The following is a 15173-nucleotide window of genomic DNA, read 5'->3' as shown; positions in this document are numbered from 1 at the left end:
GATTCAGAGCATGCGTAAATCCGTATTCAAGGACGGCTTACACAAACAACGTTATTTTTAAAATTTCGACGCGGGAACGACGGCCATACTTTATACAGCAATACGATTGCTGTGTAAAGTTAAGGCACCAAAAAAAACGACTAACTTTGCGACGGGAAACTAGACTAGCGGCGACGTAGCGAACGCGAAAAACCATCGTGGATCGCCGTAACTCCTAATTTGCATACCCGACGCTGGTTTACGACTCAAACTCCCCCCAGCGGCGGCCGCGGTATTGCATCCTAAGATCCGACAGTGTAATAACAATTACACCTGTTGGATCTTATGGCTATCTATGCGTAACTGATTCTATGAATCAGTCGCATAGATAGAAACAGAGATACGACGGCGTATCAGCAGATACGCCATCGTATCTCCACTGTGAATCTGGCCCTTTTTCCGTCGGAAAAATAGAGAACCTGCTCTCAATCTTTTGCTTGCGGAAATTCTGATCGAAAATGTTGGATGACGCATACACACAGTCGGAATATCTGACCAAAAGCTCACATCCAACTTTTAAGGGAAAATCCTATTGTCTGTACAGGGCATCAGTGTGTAATTCAAATGTTTTCATATATAGGATACTTTTTATAGAATAGAGTAATTTCTATGCCAGAAAATGGCCCGCCCATGTGCAGGTAGCTTCTGGACTCCAAGACCAACATTTAACAGTTTGAATATTGATTGGAAGATCTGATGGTACCACAGTGGCATATTCATAATTTTCTTGTAGAAGCAATAACATTAATGGAAACATTTGTTTCAGACTGAGCAACTTATAGCCAATAAAGATGTTATGTTGTCCAATCTGCTATTATTTGGATTTTTTTTGACTAGCCTTTATCAACCAGAGTTGGATGAAACCCTAGGGTTCCTCCAGAGGTAGCTAGGGCTTCATTAAGCAATGAGCATTGGTAGATACATTTCCCATCTGAAAGTCTTGCACTTTACAAATATGGAACCAGTGGAACCTCTCCTCTGTTTTCTCAGTTAAGTTAGCACTGAGAAAAGGAATCTCCTAAGCTGTCTGTAAGGGTGGCACTTATGCCAGTGATCCCCCCAACCCTTTTATTTAACAGGACATCTTTTCACCTGACCGTCAATGAAAAGAAAGCACTGCTGGGACCACCAGTATAAGCGTCATTATTCCTACTGACTACTGATGTAAGTGGCCACTTCCCCCACTAACCCCCAATGTAAGGGCATCCCTTATTCTATAATGAAAATGTGGCATTACACTTCTGTGAAAACCACTAATGTAGGGGTACTTTTTTCCCAACTGACCAAAATTTAAAAATGGAAACTAAGGGGGAGATTTAGTTAAACTGGAGTCTTTCAGACTTTTATAAACTGGCCTCTGATAACAGGAAGGATGGTCCCTTAGTGGCGACTGCTTTCCCTTTACTGCTGGCCTTGATCCATGATTGCCACTGGCAACCGGATTGATCGTTCCTCACCCATGCAACTTGGTCGGACTCCAAGCCTGAAGTCCCAACCCTGCGCTGCTTCTTCTACTCCTGGATAGGCCTCAGACAGCCTAGCAACCAGGTACTCCTGGGACAGGCCTCAGGCTTCTGGTCTAGCAACCCGGGACATTTCAACACATATCCACTCAGACAACCGTCCAGGTGGCACAGAACCACAATCACCTGACTCCGCCCAAATAATTAGGCTCTCCCAGCAGGCCAAGAGGCTAAAGAGACCCCTGCAGATTGGCCGAGACAACCACTTATAATCTGACTTAGCTAGGCTCTTGTCAATCCAATGTCACCGGCAACAGTGCCACCCAATGACAGAAGAGAGAAGTGTGGCTAATCCAGATTTAGGGAAAACCCAGTGAATCCTCTAACAATTAGCCAGGGCACTTACTACCTGGCAGACTAAATTTCTTAGCAACTCTTCCTAAACACCAGGGTGCTACATTACTGTTGTGGGTTTAGTAACACTTTAACTTTTGTTTTCAGTGATCTCTTGTTTTTGTTTTGCAGATTTAAAACACAATTCTTTATTTTGGCGTACCAGTTATGTCATACCTTGTCTTTTATATGGGCTGAAAGTCCAATTTGTGCCAAATCAAACTCCAGTGAAGCACCCGTGGTACCTATAGGACGGAACTGGGTTATTGCAATGTGGAATGACAGTGTATTTCAGATACAAGGGGACAGAAAAGTAAAAAATGTTGTTATTATCAGAGACATATTTTACAGTTCCTTATTTCAGACAGTCCTTCATATCACTTTGGATTTACCCAGGGGTAGATAGAGGCAGTTTTATCATTCTCCAAGCATTGTTAGCAAACAATTGACCAAGAATGGCACTGGTGATCTTATATGTTCCTCTTTATACAGATCGCCCGATTCATTAGGGCAGTGTTTCTCAACTCCTGTCCTCAGGACCCACTAACTGGGCAGATTTTAAGTAATACCTTGGGGAGATGCAGACTAGAACACTGCAATCACAGAGCAGCAAATTATATCACCTGTGATATATTTCAGTTATCTTGCAAACCTGGCTTGTTAGTGGGTCCTGAGGAAAGGAGTTGAGAACCACTGCATTAAGGCCATGTATGTGATTGCAGGTAACATGTCTAAAAATGGAACTGTCTTTATGTGTTTGTTGGCAAGTGCAGTTAGCTTGTTTATGTGTTTGTTGGCAAGTGCAGTTAGCTTGTTTGCCATTATAAGTTCCCATTATAGACTGGTAAATTGTAATTTGGTGTCAGAAAAGTCCCTCTTTAGTGCTGTAATGAGTTATTGCCCATATAAATGCCAGTGTTGGAGGAGCCCATTGTAGACAGAATAGGACATGAGAGACAAACACCATGGTGCCGTCAAGATGTACAATGAGGGAAAACAAGTATTTGATCCCCTACTGATATTGTACGTTTGCCCACTGACAAAGAAATTATCCAAACAGCTAACAGAGATACTGATCGCAGCTGGATGAGTGGGCTGAAAAAACACCTCCTCCTGACTCCTAAGACAGCTCTCAGAGGCCAATGTGTGTCATGGAAAAGAGAAGATATATGCAATGCATATAGCGTGACACTGAGGGTACCTCGACCAGGTAAAGATTTGAGAAAATGCACTCACAGGATTATAGGTGTTGTTTCACTTTCATCTGTATTGTTCATTGTAGTACCATCAGATACCCTTTTTGTTTTCTTTCACTGTTTAGTTCACCCACGATCCCTTTACTTCGCATTGCCTTTTCACTTCCCCTTCCCATTCCCTCCCCCACAGCGTAGCTACCATACTTCACATTATTCGATGTTGTAACACTGCTCCTCCTCCTGGCCAATCAGGAAGCGTGTTTTGACACCATTCACCCGATTGGCTGAAAGGACAGACAATCCTATTGGATGCCTAGGAGGAGGAGGTGAGGAGCTGGAAGCTGCCATGGAGGAGAGGACACAGAGACGTTGCCACATCATCCCTTTAATGAATTACACAGATTCGGAGGCTGATTTAATGCAGATAAGGCATCAAGTGAGTTTAATGATGATGTGGCAACCAGAGCTGCACCATGCTGCCTGCCACCCACTGCCGCTGATGGGGTAAGTGCCAAACCAACTAACAAACAGCGGGGGGAGGGGTGGTTGCCACCCCAAAAAAAAACACCAGCCAACACTGGTAGGTTTATTTTAAGAGCCGGTTCACACTGGCTCCGAATTAGAAAAAGGTTCTTGTACGACTTCGGGGGCGACTTGCATTGACTTCTATACAGAAGCCATTTTGCAAGTCGCCTCTGAAGTCGTCTTCAGTGTGAGGCTGTCCAGAGACAATCTTTGTTCCTGCTTTGCTAAGTGCATTGCCTGCACCTGAGTTGTCTGCAACGGTGGATGTTCATCTGGGTTTCCACCTGGAGCGGCTATTCCCCTTTCCTCCTGGTGCACTGACGCACCTGGTACATGTGAGCACCCTATAGGGGGAGGTCTTCTTATTTGTTTAATAAAACGTTTAATGTGATATCACACTATCAAGGCTTTTTATTCCCCATTATTCCAGAGGTACTATGTGGGAAGCCCAGGATCGAGGGCCAGATCCACAAATATCCTGCGTAACTTAAATCTTCCGATTTAAGTTACACCGCCGCAAAATTTCTACCTAAGTGCCCGATCCACAAAGCACTTACCTTGAAATTTGCGGCGGTGTAACTTAAATGAGTCCCATTTAAATTAGGCGCGCTTCCGCGCCGGACGTACTGCGCATGCTCCGTCGGGTAACTTACCCGACGTGCATTGCGCTAACAGACGTCGCTCCGACGTCATTTGCTTAGACGTTAACGTAAATGGCGTCCAGCGCCATTCATGGACGTCTTACGCAAACAACGTAGAGTTTTAAATTTCGACGCGGGAACGACTGCCATACTTAATAGGGCTTAGTCAAATAGGACTTACCCCTAGTTTTACACGGCGTAACTCGACGTAAACGACGTAGATTTAGCGCAACGGGCCCGTCGGAACGTTCATGGATCGCCGTAAGTGTTCATTTGCATATTCTAGGCCGGCCGCAATGGCCTCGCCACCTAGCGGCCGGCCTAGAATTGCATCCTTAAGATCCGACAGTGTAATTCAATTACACATGCCGGATCTTCTGCCTATCTATGGTAAACTGATTCTGTGGATCAGTTCCATAGATAGAAACAGGGATACGACGGCGTATCAGTAGATAGGCCGGCGTATCCCTTTTGTGGATAACCCCCCCTGTTACCATTATAGAACCCAGAGGTGGTTCACAAGCATGTATTGACTGAGCATAATCGCTAAGTCGCATGCTCCAAGGTGAGCATCTAATACCTAAGGGGTCACTGGAATAAGAGCAACAGTGCAACCTGTCAATCATTTTCAGACGCATGGATTTATAAGCATGTCAAGCAGTGCTATTACCGGATACCACACATATGCACTTTTTTTAACAGGACTGTCACAGCATTGTTTTATAAAAAGACTTGTTTTTGCACAATAGCACTTTTTGCTATTTAAAGTGGGACTAGTGTTGTTCCCTATATACCACCGGACACTTATATCTGTGTTTCAAAGCACTTGGATGCACATGTGCACTTTATTATTAATGTTTTAATTGACATATTTATTGTTTTTATTTTGGTCATATCACATCTATGTCACTTACGTCACATTAACACTACATGTGTTTGTTTTAGTATTCAGCACGCATTTATTGTGTAATAGTCTAAAGCGCAGCGTATAATTTACTAATTTTGTCTATGTGCACAAGCTTATGAGACGTGTGTAACGATTGCAGCTGGTTAGTGATATCTATTAGACTTTGGGTTGATTGAGGCTTGCAGGAGTTCTATTACTTTCTACCAGGCCCGGACTGGCCATAGGGCATACCGGGCATATGCCCGGTGGGCCGCGGCGGCCCGCGAATGGCCCTTGGCGGCCCGCGGGCCGATCGCGGCCCGCGAACGGCCCTCGGTGGCCCGCGAACGGCCCTAGGCGGCCCGCATGTCACTTCTACCCAGAGGTGTACCAAGGCCCTTGGGGCGGACTGGGCTGGGTTGCAAGAATGCATTTGCCCCCTGGGCTGCTCTAATGTCCTGCAAAAAGGCCACTGAGCTGGCCGAGTGCGCCACCTGCCACAAGTTGTGGATTGTCCACTGGCCACATCACCTGCCACAAGTTGTGGATTGTCCACTGGCCACGTCACCTGGCCACGTCACCTGCCACGTCACCTGGCCACGTCACCTGCCACATCACCTGGCCACGTCACCTGCCACAAGTTGTGGAATGTCCACTGGCCACGTCACCTGCCACGTCAACTGGCCACGTCACCTGCCACAAGTTGTGGATTGTCCACTTGCCACGTCACCTGACCACGACACCTGCCACAATTTGTGGATTGTCCACTTGCCACATCACCTGCCACAAGTGGATTATGCACTTGCCAAATCACCTGGCCACGTCACCTGCCACAAATTGTGGATTGTCCACTGGCCACGTCACCTGCCATGTCACCTGGCCACGTTACCTGCCACAAGTTGTGGATTGTCCACTTGCCATGTCACCTGGCCACGTCACCTGGCCACATCACCTGCCACGTCACCTGGCCACGTCACCTGCCACAAGTTGTGGATTGTCCACTGGCCACGTCACCTGCCACGTCAACTGGCCATGTCAATTGCCACAAGTTGTGGATTGTCCACTGGCCACGTGACCTGGCCACGTCACCTGCCACATCACCTGGCCACGTCACTTACCACAAGTTGTGGATTGTCCACTTGCCACGTCACCTGCTTCAAGTTGTGTATTGTCCACTTGCCATGTCATCTGCCATGTCACCTGGCCACGCCACCTGCCACAAGTTGTGGATTGTCCACTGGCCACGTCACCTGGCCACGTCACCTGCCACAAGTTGTGGATTGTCCACTGGCCACGTCACCTGGCCACGTCACCTGCCACATCACCTGGCCGCGTCACCTGCCACAAGTTGTGGAATGTCCACTGGCCACGTCACCTGCCACGTCAACTGGCCACGTCACCTGCCACAAGTTGTGGATTGTCCACTTGCCACGTCACCTGCCTCAAGTTGTGTATTGTCCACTTGCCACGTCATCTGCCATGTCACCTGGCCACGCCACCTGCCACAAGTTGTGGATTGTCCACTGGCCACGTCACCTGGCCACGTCACCTGCCACAAGTTGTGGATTGTCCACTTGCCATGTCACCTGACCACGTCACCTGCCACATCACCTGGCCACGTCACCTGCCACAAGTTGTGGAATGTCCACTGGCCACGTCACCTGCCACGTCAACTGGCCATGTCACCTGCCACAAGTTGTGGATTGTCCACTTGCCACGTCACCTGCCTCAAGTTGTGTATTGTCCACTTGCCACGTCATCTGCCATGTCACTTGGCCACGCCACCTGCCACAAGTTGTGGATTGTCCACTGGCCACGTCACCTGGCCACGTCACCTGCCACAAGTTGTGGATTGTCCACTTGCCATGTCACCTGGCCACGTCACCTTCCACGTCACCTGCCACATCACCTGGCCACGTCACCTGCCACGTCAACTGGCCATGTCACCTGCCACAAGTTGTGGATTGTCCACTTGCCACGTCATCTGACCACGACACCTGCCACAAGTTGTGGATTGTCCACTTGTCACGTCACCTGCCACAAGTGGATTATCCACTTGCCAAATCACCTGGCCACGTCACCTGCCACAAGTTGTGGATTGTCCACTGGCCACGTCACCTGGCCACGTCACCTGCCACAAGTTGTGGATTGTCCACTTGCAATGTCACCTGCCACGTCACCTGCCACATCACCTGGCCACGTCACCTGCCACGTCAACTGGCCATGTCACCTGCCACAAGTTGTGGATTATCCACTTGCCAAATCACCTGGCCACGTCACCTGCCACGTCACCTGGCCACGTCACCTGCCACATCACCTGGCCACGTCACCTGCCACAAGTTGTGGAATGTCCACTGGCCACGTTACCTGCCACGTCAACTGGCCACGTCACCTGCCACAAGTTGTGGATTGTCCACTTGCCACGTCACCTGCCTCAAGTTGTGTATTGTCCACTTGCCACGTCATCTGCCATGTCACCTGGCCACGCCACCTGCCACAAGTTGTGGATTGTCCACTGGCCACGTCACCTGGCCACGTCACCTGCCACAAGTTGTGGATTGTCCACAATGCAATGCAAACAATTACATTTTTAATGTTTTTTTTTATGGTTTTTCATAATTTGCCATAATTTTTGAGATTTCTAATGTAAAAAAATAGGTCACCTTTAAAAACGCCTATAAACGAAATCGCGGCAAAACGCCGGTACCACGTTTTGCCGCGTTTAGCAGCGATTTGCCGCGATTTGCGTCTGAAACGCGAAAACTTTTGCGTCTGAACCCAAAATTTTGCTTCTGAAAAAACGAGCCTAAACCCAACTGCTTTAAAACGCAAAAAAAAAAAACGAATGTGTGCATGGACACATAGGATAACATTAAATGTGTTCAGGGGCAGTTGAAAAAAATGCCCAAATGGCCTGCTGGCCTGCATTTGATGGGACAAAGTGGCTGCATTTGATGGGACAAAGTGGCTGCATTTGATGGGGCACAGTGGCTGCATTTGATGGGGCACAGTGGCTGCATTTGATGGGACAAAGTGGCTGCATTTGATGGGACAAAGTGGCTGCATTTGATAGGGCACAGTGGCTGCATTTGATGGGACACAGTGGCTGCATTTGATGGGGCACAGTGGCTGCATTTGATGTAGCACAGTGGCTGCATTTGATGGGGCACAGTGGCTGCATTTGATGGGGCACAACGGCTGCATTTGATGGGACAAAGTGGCTGCATTTGATTAGCACAGTGCCTGCATTTAATGGGGCACAGTGGCTGCATTTGATGGGGCACAGTGGCTGCATTTGATGGGGCACAGTGGCTGCATATAATGGGGCACAGTGGCTGCATTTGATGTTTTTGTTCAGTTCGATTGCTTCCCCCCAAAAAAATGTTGAGCAACAGTGTGAGCCAAAAGGCTTGCACTCACAGATACTCCACTGAAAAGTTATCAATTCTCATTTCACTTTTCAGAGGCATTTGACAGACAGTAAGGAGGTGATGCCTAATTTCCTCCCTGCCTGTTTTAACCTCAGCCAGTTCCTCCAGATATTTCACTTTGTACTCCACCTTATTTTCATTACTCTTTATAGGTATTAGATGTTCTCTCACCTTATTCTTTGCACATCTAATACATAATGAGAGTTCTGGAAATAAGGTGGAGTTCAAAGTGAATTTCTAAACCTAAGTTGAGAACCCCTTTCTGAAGATTTGAGGATATTATTAAACTCAGAGACTGGTGGACTTAGGCCATCATAAATAGATTGAAAATCTGCCAGTTCAGCAGAAATTTCAATCTATCAATGTGCAGACTGGTTATACAGACTCCGATCTATCAACTGACTTCAGTACAACAATGGGAAATGTCCAACGATTTCTCTCTGTTCCAGCAATGTGGAGTGATTTCTCTCTGTGCCACAAATGTGGAGCAGTCTCTCTCTCTGTGCGGGCATTCCATCATTAACCCCCGCCGCGTGGCCCCCCCCCCCCCGGGCTGCTCAGTCTAAAATGCCCGGGCCTATTTTTTGTCCCAGTCCGGGCCTGCTTTCTACACTGTATCACTGAAGAGGTGTAAAGAATTGTATACTCTTATGTATATAATGTCATTTTTCCAATGACTACATCTGCAGGTGAATAACTGCAGAGATATTTTAAATGACAGGTTTTCACTCTCTTGTGCAAGCAATGGGTGAAAGTCGCTTACCTTCTATTCCAATGATTCTCTGCTGCAGGGCAGAAAGAAGTCCATCTAGTTTTGAATAGTCATCAACTCTAATGACATGATCTTTTTCGTCACTGGCAATCATTTTAAGCTCACTATAGGCCGTAGTCTTATTAAATACATTACCCACCTGTAAACAACATGAATCAAGGCAAATAAAAACACTATAAGAAATTACAGTGGTGGATTAAGGTAAATAAATGCATAATTTCTGACTGCTGAGCACACCATGGACAGAAAATAAAAAGATAGGTCCTACTGGCTTTAAACTTACATAGATGCATAATACATATTTAAAGCTAAAATATTAAAATCCATGTCAATATATATTTATTTATTTTACTGTGTCTTTTTAAGGAGATTTTCCTTTGCTTGCTGTTTCGTGACCCAGTAGTAAGCGAAAGAAGATCTCTCTAAAATATAGCATTTATTCTTAGACAGTTGTCACTCAAAATTTTGGAATCTCTCCTGTTTTCACTCCTGGAGAAAATGGTGGCTTCAATTTTTTTTAAATACATTTTTATATAAACAATTGTCAAGGTATAACAACACAACAAAAGGGCTTTAAGCCAAGTGTATGCATCCAGGTTCATTGTACATCACAATTAACACAGACATTGAACTCCATCCTGGTATCCCCAGCCACTTAACGACTGGCTCCTGTACATATATGTCGGCACTTTAAAGATTGATATATCGGTAACGACAGCAGCTGCTGCCACAACCGAGATATCCTTCTTTTCTGTGGCCGGGCCTGTTTACGATAATGGGGATCTCTGCTGCAGATTCACTGCGAGATCACCGCGGGCTCCCCTCCGCCGCTTACCGAAGCTGTCGGTAGTGGCGGAGGCGATCGGGTCCTGTGTCCTGTTAGGTATTTATATGACCGTTTTTCTCGACAGAATCCATTAAGAGACTTGGTGGCAGAGCTTTTTCGCCGAGGAAAACGGTCGTATGTATGTTTTTCATCGAGAAAACTGTCGTGGAACTCAACGAGAAAAAAAGAGAACATGTTCTCTTTTTCCTCGTCGGGAGTCTCAATTTCCTTGTCGTGTTTCTCGTCGGGTTGGTTTACGACGAGAAACACGTTCGTGTGTATGTTTAGAAACCTGCGCATGCTCAGAATAAAGTATGAGACGGGAGCGTGCCTTCGGTAAAAGTAGTGTTTGTAATGGAGATAGCACATTTGTCACGCTGTAACAGACTGAAAAGCGCGAATCGTCTCTCACCAAACTTTTACTTAACACGCAGTAACATGAGATTAACAAAAGCAGCCCCAAGGGTGGCGCCAGTGGAATCAAACTTCCCATTTATAGTGCCGTCGTACGTGTTGTACGTCACTGCGTTTGAGAATGACAAGATTATGTCTTGACAGTGTGTACGCAAAGAAAGCTTCCCCTGAGGGCAAGATGGCCCCCACCTGTCTCCACACTATAGCAGGGTGGAAGTGATGTCAAAACGTCACTTCCGCCCATACGTCTTAAAGAGACATTTTTTTTAATTATATTTGGCATTTAAGTCCAAATATGAGATCTGAGGTCTTTTTGACCCCAGATCTCATATCTAAGAGGACCTGTCATGCTTTTTTCTATTACAAGGGATGCTTACATCCTTTGTAATAGAAATAATATTGACCCAATTAAAAAAAACAATAAAATAAAGTAAAATAAATAAGAAAAAATAAATACATTTTAAAGCGCCCGTCCCGACGTGCTCACGCACAGAAATGAACGCATACGTGAGCAGTGCCTGCATATGCAAATGGTGTTCAAACCACACATGTGAGGTATTGCCGCTATCATTAGAGCGTGAACAATAATTCTAGCCCTAGACCTGCTCTGTAACTCAAAACATGCAACATGTAGAATTTTTTAAACGTCACCTATGGAGATTTTTAAGGGTGAAAATTTGACGCCATTCCACCAGCTGGTGCAATTTTGAAGCGTGATATGTTTGGTATTAATTTACTCGGCGTAACATTATCTTTCACAATATAAAATAAAATTGGGCTAACTTTACTGTTGTCTTATTTTTTTATTAAAAAAAGTGATTTTTTTCCAAAAAAAAGTGCGCTTGTAAGACCGCTGTGCAAATATGGTGTGACAAAAAGTATTGCAATGAGTGGCTAGGGAGACCTAACAAATTTAACCTCAAAGAGGTTGCTAAGGTTTGCTAAGGCCAACAAAAAGGCCTGAGGCTAAAGCCTACTGGAGCCCAAAAAACAAATACAAATTTAATAACACATGGAAAGAGAATTCTAAAGAGGATGGAAGAGAGGGGTGGATAGGGAAGGGCAAAGGGAGGCACAATTGAAGGAGAGTGCCTTTCTCTTTTGGGGAAGAAAGGGGCAAAATCACACCGAAATCCTGAAACGCCATCCATAGTCTAGCATTGTAATGAGAAGCTGTAAGATACTGTATGAAGGTCTACTTTTCCACAATCAGAAAGCTTCCTGAAAACAATTAATGTCGCTTACATTTAAAATCCTCACTCACCCCAATAATAAATCGTTCAATGTTTTTTATCCTCTGGTCATTGATGACAGTTGTTAAATTCACAGGATCCATGAATATATCTCCATCTGTCAGCACTAAGATTATTTTAGTGGCACTTTCTTTAGACCCACGAGTTTCATTGAAGATGTTGTCTCTGAAAAAATGAATAGCATTTTAATAGCTGTATCAGTATGGTTTTAAACCTTTTTTGTTAATTGAAAATAAAATTCCACTCTAGATCCACCTTTTATTTTGCTTGCAAATACGTTTTTCACCTTACAAAACTGGAGATGCTGCTGTGTCTTGTCCAGCATTTTTCTGAATCTCCTGCACAGTGAATGTCACTGGAGTAGATTAACTAAAGACATATATAGCCAGATTCAGAGAGGTTTACGCCGGCGTATCAGTAGATACGCCGTTGTAACTCTGAATCTGGGCCGTCGTAAATTTAAGTGTATTCTCAAATGGAGATACACTTAAATCTAGCTAAGATACAACAGCGGGCACCGTCGTATCTTAGCTGTCTATTTAGGCAGGCCGCTAGGGGTGTATACGCTGATTTACGCCTAGAATGCGTAAATCAGCGAGATACGCCTATTCACGAACGTACGCTTGCCTGTCGCAGTAAAGATACGCCATTTACGTAAGGCGTTTTCAGGCCTAAAGTTAGTCCACCAAAAAGATGGCGCAGCCAATGTTAAGTATGGACGTCGGTCCCGCGTCGAATTTTTAAATTTTTACGTTGTTTGCGTAAGTCGTCCGTGAATGGGGCTGGGCGTAATTTACGTTCACGTCGAAACCAATGAGTCTTTGCAGCGTAATTTGGAGCATGCGCACTGGGATACGTCCACGGACGGCGAATGCGCCGTTCGATAAAAACGTCATTTACGTGGGGTCATGCTTTATTTACATAAAACACGCCCACCTCTTCACAATTTGAATTAGGCGCGCTTAGGCCGGCACATTTACGCTACGCCGCCGTAACTTAGGACGCAAGTGCTTTGTGAATACAGCACTTGCCTCTCTAACTTACGGCAGCGTAGCGTATATGAGATACGCTACGCCTGCCTAACGTTAGGCACGTCTTTTTGAATCTAGCTAATAGACTGTGCACTTTGCAATTGCAGTTGCACTCATTTTCACTAGAGCTTAAAAAAACAAGATGTTGTTCTACTGATTTCCATCATTCAATCATGTACAAGCAAACATGCTTTTTTTTTTTTCCCCTCTTTGCACCTTGGAGATTAGATCAGGCAACCAGCTGTCAATCACAAGCTATCAGGCTGTGAAGCCATCTTGTCAGTGAGTTGCCTAATAAACATGCTGGAGCTAAGATCAGACAACCAGCTATCAATCACTAGATGGTGAGTAGAGCAGTCATCTTGTGACCGAGCAGCTTCTCGCCTCTGTACGTATGCATATGGTGTCTTGCATTTGTGGTGACCTACTTGTGGTGTCAGAAGCACAAAGGTAAGGGTGGCTATGCTGAGGCTCCATGAGATCATGAGATCCCACAAGGCAACTTAGCCATCCAATAGAGGGCAGTGTCCTTTCACACATATGGATGATACAAGTGCAAAGGGGGCCCAGCTTCTTTCCACGTAGCTGACATGCACAGCTGGACCCCGTCCACACTTTCAGGGTCTTCAGGGCATTACACTTGTGTTCTGCCCAAACCCACATACTGTCCACATGTATGAATGCTGATCCTAGATCTCTCCTGCTCATCCCCCTGATCATTGCACACATAAACCACTTCATACGCTTACACATAGGGCTATCTTTTACTAGTGGTCCAAATGGAAGCTCCAGGATTTCAACCATCCACCAGGGGCCCATGAAACACCAAGGCCACTTGACGCATGAGGGAGTTTTTTCTCACCGTCCGGCAGGGGACTACTACTCCTCCATCACCACCCACTCTAGAGCCAACCAGGTTTGCACTAGTAGAGCAATCGATTCTTCACCCTAGCATTGGCTGTACTTAACATCACATTCCCAGCAGAGTATCACACAGAGGGTTCTAGTTGTAAAAGTAATGCCTTAACTTGGCAGCTTTACAGCAACAGTTCATAAGAATGATAACAACTTCTCCAAATAATAGCAAGGTAAAACATATTAGACTGTCATAACACTGTATCTTGAACAGCAGTGAGAGACAATGGAGTAACCACTACCTGTCCTAAGTCCATAATTAAAATTCCCATAATATAAAGGGAAAAGCCCCCCACAGCTCCTTCCCCAAAGGGGAGAGCACACATAGAACTCTTCCAATGGGCCCTCTTTCCCAGTGGCACCAAGCAGAGAGCTTGCAACCCAAAATCCATCCCACCTTTTAAAGGAGCAAATTTGGCGTTTTATACTGTAGGCCTGCAATTCTTAGGAATAGAAAATACAAATGATAAACTTCCGCGCTAGGAGTGGGTAGATGAGCTGCTGCCCCCTGGGTGACTTCTCACTGAGAAACCATGAATTGTGCTAAAGTAAATTCTTAGGAATAACTCACTTAAATCTGTCCAAACAAGAGTCTAGTAGACATCCCGGGTATGATAAAGTTTGAAACACAAAATCATAAATTATATTATAATAAATAACTATAAATAATTATAACAAATAATAATGTAATTATAATAAAAATTATTCAATAATGTAATCAAATCGAAAACACTGAAATTTGCTCAGTTGCAGAATTGTCGCTGTCATTATTTTTATTGTTTGATGAGGAATTTTCCCACAAATCGCTATCGCACAATTCTGCAAGTGATTCTAATTTATTATCGCTGTTTTCTAGCTGGTCTAAAAGCACTTTTGATGTAAAGGGACACTTTTTGGTTGCTATGGACAATCTACAGTTTCCAGGCAGAAAGAACAGTTTTTATTATATAAAACTGCATGCAGGACACTGGACTAACCACTAGGGACAGAGGGGGTGTGTATTTATTTCATACAGTACTGTAATCTGTAAGGGGGGGGGGGGCTGTATATGACGCGCACGGCGGGGAACACAGCGGCTCCTCTCCTACCCAGCAAAGGTTGTCTACAATAGTGTGGGGGGGACCAGACAGCGGCGGCGACAGCAGCGGCGACGCGACTCTCCTATCCTCTCCTTGATCGCCCCCCCCCCCTGCTCCCAGGCAGCCCACACTTGCCAGCCCTCAAAATGTACTCACAAAATGCGAGCAGGCGAGTGTAAATTTTAAGGGCTATATATATATATATATATATATATACAGTATATTATAAACTGACAGAATTAATAAGATTATGACTAAGTCTCTTGTTAATCAATAACTATTGAAAACCTACACTACAATACCCCAATC

At 45.2% G+C, this 15173-nt stretch overlaps 1 protein-coding gene across 1 annotated transcript in view; it reads right to left on the bottom strand.

Annotated features, from left to right (window-relative positions):
* ITGAE (integrin subunit alpha E) overlaps window positions 1-15173 on the bottom strand; it is a 120859-nt gene that overhangs the window by 47921 nt on the left and 57765 nt on the right. Inside the window, exons 11-13 of the mRNA XM_040338624.1 lie at window positions 11851-12004; window positions 9338-9485; window positions 2073-2140 (exon numbers count right to left, since the gene is read on the bottom strand). Coding sequence (XP_040194558.1) covers window positions 2073-2140; window positions 9338-9485; window positions 11851-12004 — 370 coding nt within the window. The remainder of the gene's footprint in view (window positions 1-2072; window positions 2141-9337; window positions 9486-11850; window positions 12005-15173) is intronic.

The sequence above is a fragment of the Rana temporaria genome, chromosome 2, assembly GCF_905171775.1.
Source record: "Rana temporaria chromosome 2, aRanTem1.1, whole genome shotgun sequence".
NCBI classification, from domain to species: domain Eukaryota; kingdom Metazoa; phylum Chordata; class Amphibia; order Anura; family Ranidae; genus Rana; species Rana temporaria.
Note: the sequence above shows the minus strand (reverse complement) of the source record. Positions and strands in the feature narration are given on the sequence as shown.